Consider the following 26,741-nt stretch of genomic DNA (forward strand, 5'->3'; position numbering starts at 1 on the left):
AAAATTATTTTCACAATTAATATTGATATATATCTATATTACTTATTAAACACTAGTATTAGAGCCCGCGCATTGCGATGAGGATGAAATAGGGATTTGGTCAATATGAGTTCGGTTTGCGGCAGAGACGCAACGGGAAGTCGATGCATCGGTACAGTTCGTGATTGTACCATAGTCCATAGGTTAATGCAAGAGATCTTAGTAGATGTTGAAAAAAGTCAGGCTAATGAGACAAAGAAGGTGGGAAGTCTTAAGTCAACACAAGACAATTTGCAAAGCCGTACTCTTTTATGATAACTTTTCAATCTTGCGATATTTGTATAGTAATTTTGTTAATTTTGTTATTAGTTTGTTTATTTATGGTTTTATTTTTAAAAATGTTTTTAAGTTAGTAGGATTAGTGTGGTCTATCTATTTCATAAGCTTTACATATCTTAATTTCATAAGCATGACAGTGTGATGAGGAAAAACCCGTACAGTTCAATGATCCAACATGACTCGAACCTGAGTCACACATAAAACACTAAGTCTCTCCCTTACCACTTCACCGCTTACTCGTTGGCAGCTTTTAATATATTACTGGCTCTAAATTAAATGCCGCTTTTTTTTAGGTTAAAAGGCGTAAATGCTTTATGAATCACACGACACAATTCACAAATATGAAAAGCTTTATTTTTCATCCATCGAATTCTATGATTCGTTTTTAGTGATGTAGGGAAATAGATGCTATTGGTTATTAATGATATGCACATGTTGTGTGGATCCATTTGTGCATTATTTCTTGACTTCTGACACGTTTTTTTATATCTTCATTTTTTTAAAACTATTAGGATTTATTACAAACCGGGCAGAAAAAGCGATATGTGACGCCTAGTCAACAAATAAATAATTTTTACTTTAGGGATGTAACGGCTTTGTAGCCCCATCATATCGGCACACCATCTTTTTATAATTAAATTAAAAAATAAAAACTTATTAAATTAACAAATAAATAAATGCAATAAAATTAAAAACAGAAATACCAAAAGAAAAAAAAACCCATAAAACTAAAAACCATAGAATCCCCACATTTTTTTCTAATCTTCGTTGTTCTAATAATGCGACCTCTTCGGTAAGCCCCTTTGAGACGAAGTACTCATAGTCTCGATCAATATTTGCGCAATTCAAATAGACGGGCAAGCCGATCATTGGTTTCGTTGCTAGCTAGGAAGGTAGCGAAACATTCCCCGTTTTGGGTTTCATAACGACCAAACATATCGTCAAGTGACTTTAGTCGGTCCAATTATTTGCTGTCCCCCACATCGGCTCGTATCAACGACGAACCCTCCACATTTTTTCCATTCTTTTTTCTTGCCCTCCCAAGGGGTCGAGCCAACTCTTTTACATTGTCTTCCCCTAAATTAATCGCATCTTTGTCAGCGAGGTTGAAGTTATGAGCATCGGAGGGTGTTGCGGGTGTGCTTGGAACTGTCGAACCGTTTTACAGCCGGGGATGATGCTTGGAATGATGCGCCGGATCATTGAGTGACCGGAACGGTGGGTGTCCTGTTCCATTTCGGCAAACCCGAAGTTTCTCCCAAGAAGTTAAATACTTAAATGCCTTTCCTTACCGCCCTTCCAGTTGCCCTTGAGTTCGAAAGTTGATTAACGCTCGAGCTTGGATGTTGGCGTCGTTTTGCCAGCTACTCCAGATGGGTCGCTTCACTCGGTTGTATATCCCAACATATTTTTGTCATTCTTGGTTTATGACCTTCTAATGGGCTTGAACCGCTTCTTTACCCCGGTATTCAACCGGTTTGCCCGTTAGTTGGAGCCAAACGTCAAATATTTTCTCCAAAATTTTCCGGTGAATTGAAAGTTTGCTAAAATTAAAATTATTTTCACAATTAATATTGATATATATCTATATTACTTATTAAACACTAGTATTAGAGCCCGCGCATTGCGATGAGGATGAAATAGGGATTTGGTCAATATGAGTTCGGTTTGCGGCAGAGACGCAACGGGAATTCGATGCATCGGTACAGTTCGTGATTGTACCATAGTCCATAGGTTAATGCAAGAGATCTTAGTAGATGTTGAAAAAAGTCAGGCTAATGAGACAAAGAAGGTGGGAAGTCTTAAAGTCAACACAAGACAATTTGCAAAGCCGTACTCTTTTATGATAACTTTTCAATCTTGCGATATTTGTATAGTAATTTTGTTAATTTTGTTATTAGTTTGTTTATTTATGGTTTTATTTTTAAAAATGTTTTTAAGTTAGTAGGATTAGTGTGGTCTATCTATTTCATAAGCTTTACATATCTTAATTTAATAAGAATATTATTATTTCAAATAGTTATATTAATAATACTAATAATTATAATGAAAATAGTCCAATTATCAATATTTACGGATAATAAAAATACTATGAATAACAATGTTAACAACAACATACACTTAACTAAGTTTTAATCACTAATAAATATTTTTAAACAAATTGTAATAAAAGAAACAGCTGAAAAACTAAATATTTATAAATATGGATTACTTTAATTAGCATTCAAATAATACATTCTCATATTATTATTAAAAAAACATTTTACTAATCTTAATTATTCAATTGGTTTTGACCATCAAAAGTTCAACTATCGTAACAATTCACTATACCAAACAAGTCAAACTTAAGAAAAAAAAGTCAATTATGGCAGGCAGTTTCAGAAACAAATATATTAACTAATGCTTATTCTACATGATATAGATGTCATTTTCTTTCTAGAAATTTCAAGAGAAATTGCTACTTATCAAAATGCAACGCTTAATGGAAAGGTATATCTGTTCATTTATATGAATTTTATTTTAAGTAAAGTTAGACATATAGTCTAGTTAACCGTTTGTTTAATTGAAAATGGTGTAATCATTAACCTCTAATAAAGAAAAGATGGAAGCAAGACTACCAACTGTAGACTATAGAGAAAGTTCCGGTCTTGAAACAGATTTACTATCTGGATTACTCAAAAAGGATGAGGCAATAAACAAAAATGAATACAGGCTATACCAACCATGTGATAGTAACATGTGCATTCTTTTATGATCATATGCTATTAATTACAAGAAAAAAGATGCATATTTGAAAGAAAATAAAATAATCTTTCCATTTACATCATGTTAAATGTACATATAAATAAATTACAAAAGTTTGCTAGCTGGCTTTCGGTCCTTGTGTTTAACTATAAGTTTTCTGAAGTAAATAACAGTATGATACAAAATATTCGGGCTCTGGTTTCCTCCAACTTTTTAAGAACAACCTTTTTTGTAGGCAATGAAGGGAGTGCTCATCTTTGTGACGGTGATGGAACCTGTGCATCTCTCAACCTTTTATCCTAAAAAATGAGAGCGGTTATATTGGGAAGATCGGATCAAAACAAACTTGGCCATAAACAAGCCGGTCAAGTTAGGATGATCCGCAAAAACTTTATCCTTTCATTACAATTATCATAAAAACATCAAACAAAAAGGGGTCAAGTTTTTTATAAGTTACCTTAAACAGCTGAAGATTTTAAGCCAGACTACATAGTAGTCCACCAACAAAAACATCCCTTGTATTATTACACTTAACCTTAATACTACCAATTTTCTCATGAAAACAAACATTATTAGAGTTATTACAAAATTAAAAATACCAAAAAGACTTACTAATTCATCTCTTACAATTTATGTGAGAGTAACATGTCCCTCTTACCAATCCTTCTTTAAAATCAGTGTTCATATAAAAAATTAAAGCAATAAAGGATGTCAGCGACAAAATTGACCAGGACAAAATCAAAGTTCATATAAAATTGAAGGAACAACGATGCAATCCAATACCCTATGGAAATAGATACAATACCTTTTGAAATCCACCACAAAACTGAAAGCAATAAAGACAGATAACACCATAAAACTGAAGATTCAAAATTCTGATCAACCGATTTTCGGAGTGCTATTAGATGATCGCTCCTACAAGATAATAATGAAAAACGTTTATAAATAAACAATAGCATGGAAAAATATTATATAAAGTAATTAATTAAAGAAAGGGTTAGAAATTCATCAATGCATCCATATGATAAACTATCAAAACTTTACATAAATTTATTATATTGCAACATATGTTAACCAAAAAGGTAAAAATTGAACTCCCTCAAGCATTGGGATACCAACAACATATACTCTTGATGCAGATCCTACTAATGCAGGTTATGGCCTCTCTATTGATTGTTCAATACTTATTGACAACTTCAGCTGATTATATTTTATGTTTGACATATCCTCTTGACGTAGATCCTACTAATGCTGGTTGTGCCCTCTCGATCTATTGAATTTGCAATACCCTATTAACAACTTCAGCTTAGGGTACTCTATCATGAATATATCAATTATGCACAGAAACATGAAAATTATACTATATATTCATAGATATATGAGTGTTTGACATATCCTCTTGATACAGATCATGATAAAGAGGTTGTATGCCTTCTCTGTAGTGATTATTATTGCAAATACATAATTACTTCACATTAAAAAAAATCGGAAAATAGTTGCCCGTTTTTGCAATAATGCAAGTTTGTGAGACAATATTCGTAAAAATATATTTTTTTTCTCGGTATATAGACCTTATTTCTAACACATTTTATGGCTATAAGAAAATGAGGGGGGGGGGGGGGGGACCAGCCCATTTATGAAGAAGCGAGTTCATTTATTAAAAGAAAGTTTTCTCTTTTTGTCTTTTCTTTTGTCGTCTTCTTTTTCTCTTCAATTTTCTTTCCTTTCAAATCTTTTCAATTTGTAAAGATACAAATTCTCTTATTTTACTGCTTATTTTCTCTCCTCTCCTCTTCTTTTCTTTCCTTTAATGAAACTCGGGAACACCTCCCTTTTCTTTCTTAAATGAAACTCGGGAACACAACAAATTTTTTCCAACTCTCATTTTTCTTCCCTTTCCTTTTTTAAGTGAAACTCGGGAACACAGTGTTACTTTCACAGGCTCCATCACCCTATTTTGTAAGAAGCCGCTATGATGAAGTCGTCAAGTTAATCAATGGTGCTATTTTGCTGTGACCAGAGTTGCGCGGCCACCATTTGAAAACGAACTTCATGAGAACCTTATTCTCCAACCCTTCCACGTTCCATAACTATAATCTAATAACCAACACAAAATACTTATTTATAACACTAGCCAAAAACTTTACAAAACACATTATTTTTCTCAAAGTGGCATGTTTAGGGTTTAGGGATTTTTATGGTTTAGTTACGGTTATGGTTTGTGTCTCCCAAATAAACGAACCATATTTATGGTTTTGGTTGAATGCTATTAAGCTTGTCAAATCTGGATCAAATCTAGCATGTACGAATGTTGTTCACACCTCGACAAGTGAAGCTCGCACTCGTTGATTAAACAACCTTATTTTTAGGCTCAAGATGGTTTAAGCTTAGCTGGGTTGCGCTTTTAGCGAGCCGATCTCGAGTAGCTTGGCTCATGTGCAACCCTCGGCTACGAGATAAAATTGAACCAAAATGTGTGCACTCGTATCAATATGAGAATATTAATATTTTGAGAGAAGGAGCTTGCCTCATCACACTGTACTGCAGTTATAAGTCTGTGAGCCAATAAGTAATACATATTAGCATGTGATAATCCAACACTCACAAAACTGGAGAAGCTTTCACGAACGTGCGAGCTAATGCAACTCGTTTTTCACCACCGCTAAACTGTAATTTATAAAAACATCATGAGTATAAATATATAAAATAAATAAATTATAAATAAAGAAAACAGTTATATTCTTTAACCTTAAGGTTTCGTTCGCTTGCAGGCGTGAAAAATTTCATATATTACTTTTTATTGTATGCTCTAAAAGTTACTTTTTTTATTCGAACAATAATCTTACCATGATCTTTTCCTAGTCTTCTCAATTGAGACACCTAATCTGAAATATTCTTTATTGTTTCAACCTGTCACACAATGTTATAAGTAACACTATGTGTAGTGATTTTAACTAAATTTAAACTAAATAAAATTTGTGATTGATTGGTTTTGAGTTGGCCCCACACCCTCCTTCCCTTAGCGTCAGTTAAACCTTAGATTGGGGTGTGACATATAGGGCATTGAACTACTATAATTTTATAAAGGCTATATTTCAAAACACGAGTTAATACGAACCAAAACATCTACATTAACAAATGTAATTATTTTTATGGCAGATATATTTTAAAAGCTTAGATAACTCACATGGGTGTCAACCAAAATGAATTGCATGACCACATATAAAGAGTCGTTACCCAAAAACAGTCATGTTGTTCGTATGTTTTTATGCATATAGCAAAACATTTACTTTTAAATTACGTGTTTCTATTTTGTAAACAACTCGGATGTTATTTTTAATATTTTGAAAAAAAAAAAACCCTATACGAGTCAAACAGGCTCTATTCAAGTCGTATAGAGCTATACGGCTCGTATAGGGGCTATACGATACAAATAAATGAAAACTGATACTTTTGACTTGAAAATGACTTGACATTACACATATACGAGTCGTATAGGGCCTATACGACTCGTATAGGCCTTCCTGGTGTATGAATAGGCTACTTGGTGTATGAATAACCTAAGCCTAAAAGATAGTTGGGTGCTTTCCTTTGATTTGTATTATATACATCAAACTTCTTTTTCAAAACAAAATTTGAATTCTTTTTAATTTCATATATGAAACACGATAATTACTCAATTTATAAATTTCGTAATTTCATATCTGTAACTCTCGATAAGACCCTCGAGTTTATTTTCATTTTAGGCCCCCAAAATTAATGGGTTGCCACTGTGCCCACTAGTCGGCAAGGGGGCTAGCCACTCCCTTGCTGCTAACATGTGTTATAGGGACATGAACAAGGTCTATCGTCTTGTTAGCTATCCACTTCTACTTATGAACAACAAACACCTTCTAATTAGTATTAGGGCCATGGTAATTCTTAATTACATAATAAAATCATAAAAGTTGTTTTTTAAAGAAACAAAGAGAGTTATAGAGAGTTCTATTCTTCTCTATTTATTACATTTAGATGGGACACAAATTTTATAGTTGGCACAATATTTAATGAGAAAATGAAAGCTAGACACGCATGCAAACGTTAGAAAATATGTGAAATGTGTTTAAATGAGCCGAGCTGTTCGTGAAAAAAAGTTTGATCGAGCCGTGTTTAGTCGAGATCGAGTCCTGGCTTGAGCCTAAAAAGTAAGTTTGTTTAATAAATGAGTTTGAGCCCGAGTTTAACTTATCGAGCTCGAGCTGACTCGCGAGCCTAAATAAGTCTTTCAATTATATAATTTTTTAGCACATATTTTATAATTATTAACTAATATATATATATATATATATATATATATATATATATATAATGTTATAAAAATAACTAAATAGCATATATTATTTTCTACATAAAATTACAAATTATATATATATATATATATAGTTATAGATATATAAAAAATAATTAATAAATAGTAGACGAGCCAAGCTCGAACTTGAAAGTCTACTCACAAGTCAAGCTCGAGCTTTGAAAATAGAGCTCGAAATGAGCTGATCCGAATCTTGAATTCCGTGTAAGATAAACAAATCAACCTCAACTACACAAATAGCTAAATGAGAAAGAGTGGGTGATACATTGTATTAATGACATGAGAAACCTAATTTGAAAACCAACCCATATAAATAATGTGAAACATTTATTGTATGTTGAACATATAAATAACATGGTATATGCTATACTTGTTAGTTGTTATTTGCTACACCATTAATTACTAATTAATAGTAATATCAACTAGCTAGCTTCTAACCTAACCTAGTGACATCAAGATATGTCATACTCATAAGATGTTTTTTAAATCGACGTGTGTGAGAGAGTTATGTTTGTCTCTAATTATTTTGTGGAAGTGAGGAAGATGTATGTTTGTGTTTATTTATTTTTAGTTCTAGAAAGGAATAAAATGATATTTAAAACCATTAATTCAAATAAAATGACTGATCGCCTGCCATGATTGAACAATTATTATTATTATTATTTTATAGTGTGTTAGTATGTTACGTCAATTGAGAAAAATTAATAATATGGTGCCTAGAATGTAAATACAGAGTTAATTGCATTAAAGATGTTTAAAAACCATTTGAGACGAACTAAATCAGTAAATCTTGTTAATCAAAACAAGTTCATCGTATGATCACTTTAAGATCCAAATATTTTGGTTCATGGTTTGCCGTCTTAGTCTGAACTAAAACTTAGAACCGACCATGTAAATAAAACATTCCTTTAACCTTTGTTATTCATCGGAACCTCCGGGTTTCAAAATATTAATCAATCTTATATAAATGATCTGAAGTGAACCCCTATTCAAAATTTAAAAGTTTATATTATTGGATTCGTTTTAGTTAATTCATTCACGATTCTTCACTTGTGGCCTAGTGGTAGGAAAACTTGGGTTCTTCAGTGGAGACACAAGTTCGATCCCTACTTGTGTCACTTTGGATGGATATTGTTAGTGAAGGATTTGAGACTGGTTTTGCGAGGTTGTCAGTTCATATCCTGAGCCCATTCGAATTTTCGTCCAACCGTGTGTAAGCCACAAGAGGATTTGAGCTCTTGTGGCGACACAACGTCTGTCAAGTGGCAGCCGACGATATGGTTTTTCGGAGAAGCGTCCAAGCCAAACTTTAAAGCAAGTATGGGCCCGATTAAAATAACATAGTTCGATCAGAGCTGACCAGCACACTAAAAAGAAAATCGCCGTACTAAGAAAACTGAAAAAACTAAAATAATAATAATAATAATAATAATAATAATAATAATAATAATAATAATAATTCATTCATGACTAAATAATTTTATGGGTCCACCAGTCAACTTTGTGTACAAATTGCTCTGCATAGAATACACGTGCTTCAAAAAAGGTTGCCCAGTACTGTTCACATGGTGCATTATTGCACATTTATATCTTGGCCAGCTACTTTTACATGATGTCAGCCTTACATTTGAGTGATGTCATCAGTTTTTAGCAAATGCTCTAGGTTCCTAAATGTAAAAAAAAATCAAATTTTGTCGATGCTAACAAGTACCAACCTTGTTTAAAGTTATTATATATATCATATTAATGTAATTATTATTATTATTAACATCCCAATCACTCTTATCTTAAGATTATGCTACTAATGGATAAAGCTTAACTCTCTTTTTTTTAATGGTTGTTTCTGGTCAATTTTCTGTGTAGAACTTTTTGTATATTTTGGAAAATTAGTATTATAGTATATATGATATTTTGAGGCCAATTGTCATCATCTCATGTATTGTTCAACCAGAAACTAATTTTATATAGCAAACTACACAACCATTTCTATATATATATATATATACACTAAGTGTAAAATGAAAACCTATTTAAGTTGTAAAAACTCTAAAAACATTTTATCAACCACATGTTTTTAATTAATGTTTAAATCTTGTGGTCCACAATTAAAGTGAATAAAAAATGTAAATATAAATATAACTTTTTCTCTCTCCTGAAAACATATATAAAAATTAGTAAAAAAATGTTAAAAAATAGCAAAACATTTTTTTTTTTGATGTTTCGATATTTTGTATTAAATGTTACAACATATATTACATGTAACAAAAAAAAATAATAATAAATAAATAAATAAATAAACGATGTTACATAGGGTTTTCGCGGGTTTTCACAACTCAAATGAGTTTTCATTTTAACCTTACCCTATATATATGTATGTATATTAGAATGGTGACTTTCTTATATTTAGGCTATCGCGCTCTTCAAAATTTAGAGTCTTGATGACCCATTTTGGCTAGACGATGCTGTCTTAATCGGCCTTACGCAGGCTTCAGAGTTGGGTGTTCTCGTGGGAAACCATACCGTCGGCTGCCACTTGACAGTCGTTGTGCCGTCACGAGGGCAGAACTCTCTGGCGTAACATACGGTGGATCGAAAACCGGGGAGAGCTCGGAATCCAAGCTGGCAACCTTAAACATGGCCTAGCTCAAATCATTTATTGCCAATATCCACCAAAAGTGACACAAGTGTAGATGAAACTTGGGTCTACACTGAAGAGCCTAAACATTTTTACCACTAGACCACAAGTGAGGATTGAAATTGGATATTCACTGAAGAACCAAACATTTATATATATTTAAAGCTGGTTTAAAACTAAATGTATGACAACGGTTAAAAGTACTTTGTGATAGCTATCCAATAAATAACAAAGTTATGTTGGCATTAATGAGTATCAAATTTGCTAGAGCAAAAATATGGGTCGGAAATTAACATTATGACCGTCCGCAATGGTTAATGTCCTTCATTTTATTACGAAATCGTCACTTTTTTTAGAGAAAAACATGTATAATGATTAAACGCCCTTTAATTCTTCTTTACCGCTTTAAGCCACACATAATGTTATTTAACACCCTGGACTAATTTAGAGGCTTTATTCACCTTATAAGTGACTGAAACATGAAGCATATAATACCCAAATTGTTAAGTACATTATATAATAGTATAAAACTATAAATAGAGTATATAACTTTCCATTTTACACCGTATCATTTCATTAATACATAATTCTTTTAGTATTTTAACTATGTTTGACTTGTATGAAAAATTAATGAACGGAAGAAAAATCAAACATGTCTACTTATTTTACATATATAACTATTTATTTAAGGGATTTATTTAATTATTGTTTGTAATTATTTGTGGGACCCCATTATTTGTTCAAACTCACTTGCAATTGCATCTCATCTTCCTCGTACAAAGGAACACAACCTAAATCTTAAATATAAATAAATGAAAATTTTAAAAGATCTACTGTTGCTTTCTATATTTTCTCAAGCCATCAGATTATTTTATTTGTAAATGGATGTTTTCTTATGCATTTGACCGGAATTCACGGGTATGGGTCTCACCAAACCCAAATAGCCCTTAAACGAGTTATAACATCTCATTAAATTAAAATTTAATTTCACCAAATATTTGAGATAAAAATCCTATAAAATATGGATATATATAAAAAAGTAATATCCGATTTTTTTAAAAAAAGATATTATTTGTAATTAATAAACAATTTTATAGTAAAAAAAATAAGCGAGTCATAGATCTCACCAAACTTATATATCTTTTAAACCAGGTTATAACATCTCATTTATTTGTAAAACTCTTTCATCATCAAATCCTAACTTCCTAAGTATATTATTAACTTTCTTATAATAAATATTAAAATCCAAAAAGATATATAAATACTATAAAAGAAAATTGTAAAACAACCCTGTAATACAAAAGATAAACGCTAGTTGTCTATATATATCACCATCTAATTTCATTCATCTCCTCACATAAAACTCTCCATCAATACATAATATTATTCTCTCTCTATACAATGGAAAGACGACCACATATAGCCATTGTACCAAGTCCAGGAATGGGACACTTGATCCCATTAGTCGAATTTGCCAAAAGATTAAAGAACCACCACAACATCTCTTCAACTTTCATCATCCCGAACGACGGCCCGCTTTCGATATCCCAGCGGGCCTTTCTGGACTCCCTCCCGAGCGGGTTAGCCCATGTCGTGCTTCCCCCGGTAAATTTTGATGATTTACCGGACGCACAAATGGAAACCCGAATAAGCCTCATGGTCACACGCTCACTCGACTCGCTTCGTGAGGCTTTTAAGTCATTACTACCCGAAACCAACACCGTGGGCTTATTTATTGATCTCTTTGGCACGGATGCATTCGACGTTGCTATCGAGTTTGGCGTTTCGCCTTACGTGTTCTTCCCATCGACCGCTATGGCTTTGTCTTTGTTTCTTCATTTACCGAAGCTTGATCAAATGGTTTCGTGTGAGTTTCGGGAGTTAACCGAACCGGTTCAGATCCCGGGGTGCATACCGGTTCGGGGTCAAGACTTACTTGACCCGGTTCAAGATAGAAAGAATGATGCTTATAAATGGGTGCTTTATAATGCTAAAAGGTATAAGATGGCTAAGGGTATAGCGGTAAATAGCTTTAAGGAGTTGGAAGGTGGGGCCTTGAAAGCTTTGCTAGAAGAAGAACCGGGTAAGCCGAGGGTTTATCCAGTTGGACCGTTAATACAGACCGGTTCAGGTACAGGTTCGGGTTCGGATAGTGATGTAGATGGGTCAGAGTGTTTGAAGTGGCTAGATGGGCAACCATGTGGTTCTGTTTTGTACATATCTTTTGGGAGTGGTGGGACCTTATCTTCAAATCAGCTAAATGAGTTAGCCATGGGTTTGGAATTGAGTGAGCAAAGGTTCATATGGGTGGTTAGAAGCCCGAGCGATAAACCGAACGCGACTTACTTTAACTCACACAGTCATGAGGACCCTTTGGGGTATTTACCAAAAGGGTTCTTGGAAAGAACCAAAGGTACTGGGTTCGTGGTCCCTTCGTGGGCCCCACAAGCCCAGATTCTAAGTCATGGATCCACAGGTGGGTTTTTAACTCATTGTGGTTGGAACTCGATTCTTGAAACTGTAGTTCATGGGGTGCCTATAATTGCGTGGCCACTTTATGCTGAGCAGAAGATGAACGCGGTATCTTTAACTGATGGTGTAAAAGTGGCGTTAAGGCCCAAAGCCGATGAGAATGGTCTTGTTGGCCGTGTGGAGATCGCGAGGGTCGTGAAGGGTTTGTTAGAAGGGGAAGAAGGAAAACCGATTAGGAGTCGAATTCGGGAACTTAAAGAGGCTGCTGGTAATGTTCTTAGTAAAGATGGGTCTTCTACAAAAACCTTAGATCAGTTGGCTTCTAAGTTGAAAACGAAGAATAGTTTAAGCGTTTAAATTATTAAGTATATCTAATAAAACTTGTCCAATTATTTTGTCTTGTGAATTATTTATTTTATGAATCTTTTTTAATGTATTAATTATAAAATAGTTAAGCATGCTGGCACATATATGTGAATTGTTTCGTGTTAAAAATTATTTAAATCATAGCTGACGACTAAAAAATTATATTTAGAAAAAACAAATAGAACCTTTAAAATCAGCTGCAATTGACATTCTAGTTCATTGGTATGTCGGTGATGGTTAAAGCATGGTTTTTTTAAGGTCCCAAGTTTAAAACCTGACTTGAATTTTTTCCACAATTATTGATTTCAATTCAAACCAGTTTAAACAAATATTCGATTTTGACCATCTTTTTTCCAACCTTAACGGTTACCCAAAAGGCCAAAACCCGATTGTGCACCTATATTAGAAAAATAGTGTCTTAAAAGTTTAAAAAGTTTAATCAAAGCTATTTTTTTTGTTTTTGTTTTTTTTTTTTTTATCAAAATAGGTTTTGAAAATTTATATTTATCGTTCAAAAAATATTTACATATTATGCTTAACTTTATTATTTTATTCGATCAGCCAACTATAATTCTTTTTTTGAGCCACATATGACAACTCTTTTGTCTTTTTTTTAATTTTTTACAATCAATCCATGTAAATGGTGTTTTGAAGTCGGGGACTAAATTTCAATGAATAGATTGCAACTGAACTTTTAACGACCAACCGTACTGTAAGCGACCAAAATCGCGACTATTTGCGATCGAGTCGTTTTACAATAAATCTTGTGACTAAAATTGCTACCGAAACTATTTTCAACCAGTTTTGCAACCGGTTTCTTTATGGCCGAGTTTTGGTTCAAACTTGCGACCCGCTTTCAGTCACAAAAATATTCATTAAAATATTTTTTTTTTGTTTCACCATTTTTAAGTTTCAATACATAATCAAATAGTTCTATAAATTCACAAACTTGAATCGATTTATAAAACAACCAAACATTCAGAACTAAATGTACCAAACATAGGTACTATTACAAGTATCCGAATTGATCTTGTTTATCAAAAACATCACATATTTAACTAGTTAGAGAAATTTTTTGGTATGTTCTAAAACAAAACAAAAATTTTTCTCTATCATTCTAAAGATATTACATATATATCCTATGGTGCTCGAGTTTTGTAGGATTATGTCGGTTGGTGAGGCTTTAATGGTCTCGAAACAATGGTTATGCGGGTTGTGTATGCGATTAAATGCTTGTAGTCGGACATGACATCATGTTGATGGGGTAGCCCGGTTTAATAAGGGTGCAGGAGACGTGGAAGAGTTTATTGTGGGGATTTCTAAACCGCATGCTAAGAAGGATGTTGCTCCTTCGTGTGGGATAGTGGTGGATGAGATTCTACTTGCTCGTCTTGTCTCCCTTCCTATCACGACTATTAAGAGCATCCCTCATAATATAGAGATAAGTAATAAATCCTCAAAGACCCAAAAACATGAGATATTAACGTCGCTCTCCCCCAATAGACATCTTTGCTTTCCGCATATGTTCTCCCACGTTTTATCGTAACTACTAGAAAAGTGTTCTTTCTTTACTCCAAATATAGGAACCTCATTAACTTCAATCCATCAATCGATTTCTCCATACATAGACAATAATTACACATGATCAATGGTTAGGACTCGCTACAAGACAAAGATCGATGTTGTGTTCGGCCATAATTTCTTTCTTTTTTACAACGAAATAGAAGACAAACGGGCAACAATCGGTCATTGACGTTATTTGTTTGCTACACTAGTTTTGTTTGGAAGATATAAACATGTCAAATCGATATAATATAAATATGCCCAAAATATATTCAGGTTAAATATCATTATAGAATATGAGAGATGCAATCAATGCAATGAATAGTTTTACTAAAGTCCGTAACAGTGCTCTTGGAACATCATCATACTCAGTATATCCCACCAATAACAAAGCTATAGTAGGGTCTGAAGAGGACAAGATGTAGACAGCCTTACCTCTACCCCGTAAGAATAGAGAAGCTGCTTCCGGTGAGACACCCGGCTCGATAGTAGTTTTGCATCAAGCCTTGGACATAAGGCACGTAACACTCAACCATCGGCACACCGGTCGATTGGTGCATGTACCCTTGTCTTTCGGCTATCAACGCCACCATATGATGCCTGATTAACCTTCCGCCACTTTTAATGTTATTTTCACAAGATTAGTAAAATAACGTCAAAGTCAGTGCAATTTCACTTTTACCCAATAGAAGGTTCAAACATATATACATTATATACGCACCACAAACATAACGAAAATCTTGGAATAAAACATGTGCATGTTTAACACAAAGGGCCAAAATAGTACTCAATGTGCCAATATAAAGCACATGCATATGACTCCATAAACCACATTCACTAGCCACCTTCCTTCCAATATTAATCTTACACAAATAGAAACAAAAATGGTGAAAGTTGGCCAATGCTTCATCATAACACCTGCAAAACCAACACCAAATGCACCTATGTGTGTGTCTGAACTAGACCAAGAGAAACCTATAACTCATGCCCTCACTGTCTACTTTACCACCCTTCATCTAACTCGGTTTCCATTGAAAGCAGCCTCTCAAATACTCCGAGACTCTCTGAGTCAAGTGCTTGTGCACTTCTACCCTCTCGCGGGACGCCTACGCTACATCCCTCGTACGGGTGGCCGTGTAACTCTCGAATGCAATGCCGCTGGTGCGGTGTTCCACGAAGCGACTTCAAGTTACAATATAGAAGATTTCAAAGACTTTGCACTCCCAACCGAGCTGCGGTCACTAGTACCGATTGTCGACTATGCCGCTTCGGATTTGCATGAACTACCACTTCTCATGGTGCAACTTACTGAGCTGAGGTGTGGTGGGATTAGCCTTGGGATCGGTGTATCGAATATTATGGTGGATGGGACGTGCGCGTCCCATTTCATGGACGAATGGGCGAGAATAGCGCGTGATGGTTTAACTGGAAACCAACCGTTTCTAGATCGGAGTGTGTTGCTGGCTGCGGAGCCAGCAACACCTCCACGGTTCAAACACGAAAGGTTTGAACCGAACTCGTTATTACTTGGTCAGATTGATGACCAAGAGGAACGTAATAAGGAAACAAAAATTGTCATGTTACATCTAAGCAAAAAACAAGTCCAGAAACTAAAAGATATCGCGAACGAAACTCGTCCAGGGTATATTTCACGTCCATTTAGCCGATTCGAAGCGGTGGCCGGGCATATGTGGAGGTGTGCTAGTAAGGCTAGAGGCCACCAGCCTATGCAACCAACAAAACTATTTATTCCGGTTAGTATTCGAGGCCGGATGGCATTGCCAAAGTGGTACTTTGGCAATGCCATTATGAAACAAGCAGCGTGTAGCCACGCTGCTGAGTTGGTGAGGCGGCCCTTATCTTACGCATGTGGTAAGATAAGGGAAGCCGTGGAAATAGTCACTGAGGACTATGTTAAGTCAGCCCTCGATGATACAAAACGTCAGCTGGATTTAATGGCTTTTCGGACGTTTCATACCATCGGGTCCACAACGGGTTCTTTTGACGGGAACCCGAATATGGAGATTATAAGTTGGTTAGGTATACCCTTTAAAGGACTTGATTTTGGGTGGGGAAAGAGTGTTTATATGGGTCCCGCAACCATTAATGTTGATGGTAAGGGCATTGTTTTCCCCGGTGAGGGCGGAGATGGTTCGGTTTCTGTTGCACTGCGGTTTCAAATCGCGTATGTTGAGAACTACCAGAACTATTTTTATCAAATTGAATAGATTGTTGTTCTTTGTCAAAGAATAATGGAAGACAAACTCTTAAGTCTCACCATATTGTTTGAATACTCGTTCAAATGTTTTAAATTATGGAGTTGTAACATGGATAATAAATTAATAATCATTTCAATTTCATTGATTATGAATTACCAAGTATGTTTTTCAGTTTGTGTGTTTAGAGAGTGAAAACCCTAATTTTGAGTTGAAACTGAAATAATTTCTTATTATATATGATTTGAATTTTTTTTCTTACCGTAAATACATAGTTGTTTCACATAAGAATGAAAAACGTCACGTCATTTCACTATCACGTAGGTGAAAAACGACCCATTAAACACTTGCGTAAGTTCCCATCCCATGGTGCCGCCAGATCATTTTCCATGTGTTTCATACTCTAAATATTGTTAGGCTAAAGTGCTGGCGAAGCTAGTTGTCGCTAACTAGACTATGAGTCTTTGTTTCATTGGGTTTGCCTGCTTTCACAAAAGAATGAAAAAAGTCACGTCATGTCACTACTACGTAAGTGATAAACGAACCACTAAAAACTTGCGTAATGATTTCATAGCCCATACCATGTTGCCGCAAGATCATTTTCCATGGGCTTCAGCGTTAGGCTAAAGTGATGGGCCAGTCGTGGCTAACTAGACTGTGAGTCTTTGTTTCATTGGGTTTGCCTGGTTTCACAAAAAAAAATGAAAGTTGTCTGGTTTTTCAAAAAAAATAATTGAAAAACGTCACGTTATGTTACTATCACGTATGTGGCAAATGACCCACTAAAAACTTGTGTAATGGTTTCGCCCACCCCATGGTGCCGTCAAATCATTTTTCATGGGTTTAAACGTCAGATTAAAGTGCTGGCTAGTGGTGCCTAACTAGAAAATGAGTCTTTGTTTCATTAGGTTTGCTTGGTTTTGAAAACTTGTTTTCCCTTGCCTATGTTTTACATTGTGGAAAAGTGTTCTTCCTTTACTCCGAAGATAGTAACCTCATCAACTTAAATTCCATCACCCAACTTCTCGTACATAGACAATAATTAGGACCCGGGACCAGACAAGCTATCCTAGTTTGTTGCGATTCGCATTCCAGTCAGCGTTGAGTCACGTTGGGTCGTAATTTCTATTTTGGTCTTTGGTGTTATTTGTATGCTAGAAAGGTTTTCTTAAGTGTTTAGAAAATAGATACATACTAGTGTTCACACACGCGCTTTGTGGCGGGGGTGTAAAGATGTTTATTACACGCCTGCTTCACTTGAAAATATGAATTCATCAACACCATCATCGGCTTCGGTCATCATCCTTCTCCCATGGCCATAACTTTCGTGAGCCATTAAGAAAACCCACACGTTGCAGCGGGGTTATAAATCGAGCCAAGTAGCACCAATGCCACACCACCGTCATCGACCACCAACACTGGAAAAGTTCGTATATAAAAAAAGAAATAATAAACAAAAACAGTAAACCGAATGAAAAGTAGACTAAAAACGATTAACCACGTACGCGAAACGTAAAACATTGGAAACAATAACTAAGTTGGTCTAGGGCCCGCACGTTGCGACATAGTTGAACCACACATGCATGTTGCTACATGTTTTAGACCAAAATGTAAAACGAAAAATTTGTTAAAGATGAAAATATATGAGACCAAAGTTGATAGTGAAAAAGTATTGTGGTTAAATTATAGAGATGCAAAAGCAAAAGCATGAGAGTTAAAAAAAGAAAAGAAACATACATGGTTACAACCGTTTAGGCATTCAACTATTCAACGCAAGGTTACAACCTAAGTAGCACGAGAATAGGTACGAGACCAGGATACAGGGACATTATGGGTACGGGAAACGGCAAAAATCAAAAATCCAAGATAGATAGATATTGTATAAGAATTGAATACGTTACTTTAAAACTTAAGGTTACAAATAAAATACACAAACCTAGAGAGAATAGATTGAAGAAAAAACACTTTTATGTAAAAGTTTAAAAGTTTTAGGGACTATATGCAAACAAGTGAAAGATAAAGAGGTTAAATGTTAAAAAAACTAAAGTTGTTTAAACCTAAAAACTTAAAAGCCGCTATTCTATTTCACAAGTTACAGCCGCAATCTTCTTCTCCCTTCTTCTTCCTATGAAATCCAGCCGAAACATTTGCACCATTGCCGGAATTCGCTACAGGGTCGTCGGAAACGTCCCCAAAGGCCTGGAAACGTTTTGAACCCGTCCTCATTAACCGGATTCGTTTAGGAAACGTTCCCGACGCGTTTCGACGGCGTTTCCGTCCCCGGGACGGGGACTCAACCCTAGTTAGTGTTTCCGTGCATCAAAGGTTACAACTAACTATGCACACAATCTCCCACAGTTTGATACGTGCAGAATTGATAGAGAGAATTAGAGAGAAGAAACTAAGAAAGAATGTTTATTCAACTGATCGATACCTTTCATTAACGACCCAACTGATTAAGTACAGATAACTAATCTTTACATTTGACCCCTATATTATTACTAATGACAACTCTAGTCCTTACACTATTATGACCATAACACAGTTGTATATATATAAAGTAGTCGATATAGCATATCGATTGGATCGGGTTGTTACGCAAACCATAACTGAAATCAAACTATAAAAGTTAGTTTTTTAGAAAATGGTTTGAGTGAACCATGGATTGTTTGTTTGATTTAATTCGTAATATATCTTAAAGAAGAGTATACTTTTGTATAATTGTAGGATTTTGAGTGTATCTTTTACATATGTCATGCCTGTTTCATCTATTAATGGATGTTGATGAAGAAGTGGAGATGCAACCACAACCATAGCTTCTAGGGTCCACCAAACCCCTCTGAGGTACACTAAATATTTACATAGCCTTTAACATTTATAGCACTTGCCGAGTTGCCCTACCCAATCGACCGTATTCACGGCCGACACCGACATGAAGTTAGATCACGTGTTTCATTGTAGATGAAGAAACACCAGTCTAACCCTTGGTAGGCTTAGCGTAATGTCTCAACCGAGAACGGATTAACACCAACCTAACCCCTGGTGGGCTTAGCTTAATGTTCTCCGGTGATCGATACGATAGTTGTTTTAAACTACGATAACCGTGGCCTGCAAACAGAACACCGTGAGCTCATTACAAGAAGGGGAATATGGAGGTCTTTTTGTAACCACTCTCCAGCGTGAGAATCAGTATGGTAAGTGGTGAGTAATTCTTATTGAGAATGAGAGTGTCGCTTTTACCGTTAATCCTCATGTGGCATTTATAGCTGAAGAGGGAAGAAGATGATTGGACAAGCTGTCCCACTCAATGGAACCTTTCATTCTTATGGCTAGCATGATACTTGCTCCTGATTGGTCAGACAGCTGGCGTACGAAAATCCTTGTCGTGGGCAGTTACACAATCGGCCAATTCTTACTGGCTCATCGTGCTTACGGGAATCCCAATCTGCGATTTGATCTTTCCCTCCTTCGTCACGTGCTGTCATATGTTATATCACAACAAGTCTTCCGTTAATCTGCTTGAGTTATTGGTCGCTAGGTATATCTCCCGCGGACGATACGTGTTCCTTCTGCGGAAGGTACTATCCATGCGGGTGGTTATCCTCGACGGATCCTCCATGAGATTCATCTTGTGTGGGTTATCTGATACCAAAACAAACTAATACTACCACCACTAACCTACTACTCTAAACAATTAGGAATAATAATTGGTTCGTGGGTGCATGGTTACGTGGGTGGGTTGGCACGCATCATTGTGAGTAAAGTAGAGACATGATATGACTTTATAGACGGAATGTAGTATATTCGATGAAAAGGTAGAAATTGTAACGATGACCGTGCACTTCTAACATGCATGCCTACTTAGCATGTCATATCAGTTTTCTACTTATTCTTCCTACATGCACATTTTACTCTCAATGCTACCCGACTCATGATTCCCACATGTAACCTTATTATTTCCACACCTTCATTATACTTTATATTTTCATTTAACAAATCTTTTCTTTTTATTCAAGAAATAATTTAAATAACTAAATAAAAGCTATTAATTAAATTTTATTGTAGTATTATTATTTTAAAAAAAAATACTCGTCGGAAAGTTCTAAAAAAACTAGTCGCTGGACTTTTAAAATTATTAAATAAATAGTGGTTGAATATTTTAAAATTATTAATCTAAATTCAAATAATACATAAAATAAACTTGCATCCACTTAAAAAGAAATTACATGGATAAAACTTAAATAATAAAAAACAACAATACTACATAATTTGAAAAAACAGAGACCTAATGTTGTACTTCTCTTGGATCCACTTAAAGAAAGCTTCATGAAAGTTACGTTTTTCATGATCCATTTCATTTGTGTCGATGAAAAGTATTTTCTGCTCTTCTACCATTATTTTATGCCCTTCTAACATTAACTTATGTTGTTCCAAACCTTTAAGTCTATCCATTCTTGTGTCGAAACCCTCGATTTTCTTCTTCACTCGAGCCGCCTCGGCTAGCCGTTAGGAAAAAAACAAAAAAAAATAGCCATTATTAAATTATTATTTATTTAATATTATTTTTATTAGTAGTTAACATGTATAGTTTTAGTTATTTAAGTTATTTATAATTGTAATATTAAATTATTATTTATTACTTATTATTAAGCATTATTATTAATTTATATTTATAAAACTTGCTGTTGCAAATCAACAAAAGTGCCGTTTAAAAAAAAGAAAAGAAAATTAATATTTAAATGGTGTGGGCCCAATGATAATGCATTTGTGCCGCACATGGTGACAAGCATGTCTTTAAATGCAAAGATGAATCAATGATGTATGTAAGGCATGTGTTTGCTAACTCAGCTAACTGCAAACATATACTCTTGCATTGGAGTCGGTCTAAGAGTACTTTTACACATGCATATACTCTAGTTTGTCTCGCTAAAACAAAGTGCAAGTTTTTATAAATCAAGGCAACTAAAAAAATATACCATGTATATATACCAGAAAACTAGTTAATCATATCAAAATAATATGTTGGCATAGCGATTACTATGTGTCATTTTCCTAATTATTTCTAACAAAAATAGGACTTGAAACTACGGTGAATATAGTTTGGAGATTAAACCTCATATAGTAAATGTTAGTTTCTTTTAGCAATATTTAATATTTTCTATTGTTCTTTAAGTATGTAAAAAAATAATACTCTCTAGGAACAATAATGACAAAAATCATTTGCAAATAGTTTAATTTCGATTTATTTAATTCCATAATTTCCACGTCAGCATGCCAGTCGTACCGCACTAACTCAAAAAAGCGTGGGCGTTCGTTTTATTGAAACATGAAGGGTTTTTTTTTGGTTTATTTGTTCTTATTGAGAAAGATGAAAGACATATTTGAGTAGAGGTGTACAAAACCGGTTTGGTCAACGGCTGGTCAAAACCGGTTTGACTCAAACCGATTCGGTTTATAAACCGGTTTAGAAGCAAGTTAGGCCGGCTTGGTCATGTTGGTTCGGTCCATTTTAACCGGTTTTCCTCAAACCGGTTTGGTAGATCGTAAGGGAAACCGGTCCTGAAACTGTCGGTTTGAGTAAGTTTGGGAACCGGTTTGGGTAAAACCAGTTTTTTATACACCTCTACATTTGAGTGTGTCCAATTCTTAAGCCCTTCATGTTCACTTATATTGAGTAAGTCATTGTATGAGGGCACCACACCAGGATTACACAAATACACGGTATTCCTTCTTCGATTAGAATCGGTTTTCCGTATTTGCAATTAGAAAACTCCGATTAACTCCCTCCAGTGTTTTAGAAATTGTGGGTTAACGGCCTAATCCGGGACAATAGAGGTAATTAGTTCATTAGTTGGGTCGATTAGAACACCATTCACACACATTTGCTATTAAGAAAGCGCTAAGTAAACCATAAACCAAATGATCTTCATCTACATATCATCGAACTCGTGTCTAATAATAAGTTTATCATGACATGACTCATAATACACATTAGGTCACCATTTTTTTCATCTCCCATGTACTTTATAAACTCTACCAAGGAAACTTTTTGGGTTTCATATCATATTAATGTATGAATCTAATAAAACAGTCTAAAAAAGGATACAACTGCTACATTATCAAAAACCAAAATCCAAGTTTTGGGCTTTTTCTAAACCCGGAAACAAGAACACATGCATTTAACTCTGCGCACGAACATCAACTAAGTTATTAGATCGTTTAATAATCTTGACTTGAAAATGAACCGGTTCAGCTGATGATCATTTTCGTCAGGTACTCGCTATGCTCCGGGAAGTATTCCAACAACTCGTCCTTAGTCACCCACACGAAATCTTTGCTTTTAATATCAAACTTATTTTTGGCAATCACTTGAGACTTAAAGAAAAACCTCTAAAAACATCAAAATATAACATTTGTCAACGCCAAGTTCAAAGAAAAAACTTCAAAGCGATTATTGCAAATTCAAGTATCGAGTAATTTTGCATACCGTGAAACGATTATCTTTGTTGTTCTCGGTAGGTGGCATTGCAATATGGCCCATTGGAGCATTTCCAACAAAGTACGTATGCGATAAATCTCCGATAACAGATTCTAGTGCAGATTCTGCACACTGAATGAATAGTTTATTTCAATAATGAGTACACGATATCAATGAAAATGTGAAAGTAAAATTACAAAATACCTTGCGCAACGTCTCTTCAGACTTGTAAACTTTTTCAGGAAAGTGCCATACAGGCTGGCCTTTGGGAGAACCATATGCATCACCATAAAGAAGAAGATACAGCCTTCTGTCAAGAGCTCTTTGCAATGACCTGCAATAGCCGAGTGCAAGTATTAAATATCACTCAAAAGACCGTCTGAGAATACCAACATTTGGTTAAAAATCGTACTTTTTATCATTGTTTTTGTCGGCTTCGGTGATCCTAGGAGCTGGTTTATAATCAATTTGGTATTCGCCTTTACCCCTGAAAATAGATGTGCAAGAACAACATTAAAAATAGGCCTCAAATAATTTAAGGGCTTAAAATAATTTAAAGTAAATAAATAATGTCAACTGCTGGGAAATAAGTTTACCTGGCATCAGATTTTTTGAGGAATTCTTCAGGATACGCCCGACGAAACTGTTGCCTCCAATTAAAGCTATATATTATCATAATGATATACACATTAGTCTAGAAAAACACAAATTAAATAGTAAACTACAGTATTACAGCATCATCATCTAACAAAATCAAAAGTCAACAAGATCCGGTAACGAGCAGTAACACACTGACGACCATTTGAGAAATCTTTTGTGGAAGACAGTAAATGTTAAAGTTGCATACATGCATGAAGCATTTGCTTGGCAAATAAACCATGAGTCAGCAGGCGCCTTTAAACACAAAAGAAAACTAAAATGAAAATTTGAGAAAAATGAAAGTTCCAACCATAATAACTGCATTTTATTAAAAATGAGCTGTGTGACAATTCAGCATACTCAAGTTAACAACTCATTGCAACTCAAGTTCAAGAATCAGACAGACACTTTGACCTTAAAACTGAATAATAACTGATAACAAAAGTACATAATATCTTCTGTGTCATTCTATATTAATCAGAATTAAGAGTGTGAACGAAACCGAAATAACTGAACTGAAACATAAAACGACGGTTTAGCTTGATGTTTCTGTAAAAATCGAACTTTTGATTCGGTTTTGGTTTTGGTTTTGGTTTTGGTTTTGGTTTTGAGTGTAGCTATAACCAAAAAAAAAACGAACCGAACTAGTAGATTTTTATTTTTTATTTAAATTTCGAGTAATTTATAATAGTTAAACATATAGTTTAACTTTAACCCAAATATGTTAGCACAAATGTATAATAATCGATTAACTACTAACTAACAAAAAATTTTAGACCCAAATTCATTATTTTTTGCCAACTTTTTTTTTCGGGCCATTATTTTCAAAACAAAATCGCAAACATCACAAACAAAAAGAACCTAAACCAAGCAGTTGTAATAAACTTAAAAAACCGTTATTTCTGCTTTTGGTTCGATTTTAGCCCAAAACCAGAAAAACCAAAACTGAACGGTTTCAAAAACCGACATTTCGGTTTTAGCCCAAAACCGACCCCAAAGCAAAAAACCGCAACCGAACATTTGGAAAACACAAAAACCAACATTTCGGTTTTTAGCCCAAAACCGACCCCAAAGCAAAACCCACAACCGAACGTTTTAGAAAACACAAAAACCAACATTTCGGTTTTAGCCCAAAACCGACCCCAAAGCAAAAACCGCAACCGAACGTTTTGGAAAACACAAAAACCAACATTTCGGTTTCTAGCACAAACCGACCCCAAAGAAATAACCGCAACCGAACGTTTTGGAAAACTCAAAAACCAGCATTTCGGTTTTAGCCCAAAACCGACCCCAAATCAATAAACCGCAACCGAACGTTTTGAAAAACTCAAAAACCAACATTTCGGTTTTGGTTCAGTTCGGTTCGGTTTTAGCCCAAAACCGAACCGAACGTACCCCAAGGCACACCCCTAATCAGTTAACCAAATCCAAGTTTGCATCATTTTAAATCATAATTTCCGCTAAACCCTAAAACCCAAATAAAACCCCTAATTTCTACCTCAATTAATACAATTTCCAGATAATATAAATAGAATAACAGAAATGACTAACGAGAACTCTTGAAAGGCGTAAACAACGGGATCGATTTGGGGGATAATGACCGGAAGCCGCTCAAAGAGCACAGACGCTACGATCTTTTCATCATTTGTCGATGTGCAAAACGATCGGTTTGATGTGAGAAGCCGTGAGAAGCCTCTGTATGATCTCTGCATAGCTTTGTATCGATCGATTGGTTATTGATTACACTACACTCACTGTGTTTGCTCCAGAAGATGAAGATGATGAGGGTTTTGAAATTGGGCCGAAAAGTTCGGCCCGTTAATGGAACCGGATTTGGGCCTTTTATTGTTGATAACTTTTCTTTTGGTGTGTGTGGGTTGAGATCAAATTAAAAAAATTTGGGCTTCTTGTGTGATGACGGAGTCTAGAGATTAGCAGTAGATAGAGGTGCACAAATCCGGGTTTTCAAATACCTAGTTCCGGATATGGAATTGGGTTCGGGGATGATCAGGTATTAAAAAATCAGGTATTGGTAATACCAGGGTTGGGTTCGGGTTCAGGTACTGTATCTAAAAACCATACCCTAGGCATCGGGTTCGGGTTGGGTATAGAACCAGGTATTCTAAAGCCGGGTATTTAAATACCTATTTCCGGGTATTGAAAAACCCTATGTTTTGGGATTTTTTGGGGTTTTTATGGGTTTTTATCGGTTATAGATTGGATTTTTTTAAGGGGTTACAAATTTTAGGGGTATTTTCGGGTATTTTTAAGGTAATTTCGGGTATAGACCGGGCATTTGAAAAACCCAGTTTCGGGTATTGGAAAAACCCGGTTTCAGGTATGGAACCGGTTCCTGTTTTCGGGTATTACCGGGCATAAATCAGGCCCGGTTCCAGGTACGGGTTTTGGTACTGAAATGCATACCCTATCCCTACGGGTAGGGTCGGGTATGGTTTCGGGTATTAAAAACCCATGTATAAAAAAACCGGTTCCAGGTATTTTTTCGGGTCCGGTTCCGGGTTCGGGTTTTTGTGCACCTCTACTGGTTTTCAAATACCATGTTCCAGGTACGGAACCGGGTTCGGATATGACTGGGTATTGGAAAATCGGGTATTGGCAATGCTCAGGTCGGGTTCGGGTCTTGGTATTATCTCTAAAAACATACCCTATGCATCGGGTCCGGTCAGGTATAGAAGCGGGTATTTGATACCCTATTTCCGGGGATTAAAAAAACCCTACTTTCGGGTTTTTTCGAGCTTTTTCCAGGTATTTTTCGGGTATAGATTGGGTTTTTTAAGAGTTGCACTAAGTATTTATTTTTTGGTCTTTTTCATGTATTTTTCGGGCAATTCAGGTATAGAACTGGTATTTGAAAAACCCGGTTTCGGGTATTAAGGAAACCTGATTCCGGATATAAAACCGGTTCCAGTTTTCGGTATTACCGGGTACAAATCAGGTCCG

At 35.2% G+C, this 26,741-nt stretch overlaps 1 protein-coding gene and 2 pseudogenes across 1 annotated transcript; 2 read left to right on the top strand and 1 right to left on the bottom strand.

The window, feature by feature from the left end:
• The first annotated feature begins 11,435 nt into the window (after positions 1–11,435).
• LOC143563035 (hydroquinone glucosyltransferase pseudogene) lies at positions 11,436–12,954 on the top strand (annotated as a pseudogene).
• Positions 12,955–15,331: 2,377 nt separating this feature from the next.
• LOC143563041 (spermidine hydroxycinnamoyl transferase pseudogene) lies at positions 15,332–16,675 on the top strand (annotated as a pseudogene).
• A 6,074-nt stretch (positions 16,676–22,749) lies between these two features.
• Positions 22,750–25,492, bottom strand: LOC143563042 (uncharacterized). The gene is made up of 6 exons (XM_077050683.1): positions 25,332–25,492; positions 23,738–23,803; positions 23,554–23,628; positions 23,346–23,475; positions 23,151–23,273; positions 22,750–23,053 (listed from the first exon to the last, which is right to left on the bottom strand). Exons 1-6 carry the CDS (start codon positions 25,490–25,492, stop codon positions 22,913–22,915), a joined length of 696 nt encoding a protein of 231 aa, XP_076906798.1. The 3' UTR covers positions 22,750–22,912.
• Between the last annotated feature and the right edge of the window lie 1,249 nt (positions 25,493–26,741).

This window comes from Bidens hawaiensis, unplaced genomic scaffold, assembly GCF_021521415.1.
Source record: "Bidens hawaiensis isolate Kalapana, Puna unplaced genomic scaffold, B.hawaiensis_p1.1 tig00021201_1, whole genome shotgun sequence".
NCBI lineage: Eukaryota > Viridiplantae > Streptophyta > Magnoliopsida > Asterales > Asteraceae > Bidens > Bidens hawaiensis.

Excerpts from the sequence above, each read along its gene's own strand:
- LOC143563042 (XM_077050683.1), bottom strand. The coding sequence starts at position 25,492 with ATGCAGAGATCATACAGAGGCTTCTCACGGCTTCTCACATCAAACCGA. Across the intron at positions 23,804-25,331 it reads TACGCCTTTCAAGAGTTCTC|CTTTAATTGGAGGCAACAGT; the intron begins GTTAGTCATTTC and ends GATAATATATAG. Across the intron at positions 23,274-23,345 it reads CTGAAGAGACGTTGCGCAAG|TGTGCAGAATCTGCACTAGA; the intron begins GTATTTTGTAAT and ends CTATTCATTCAG.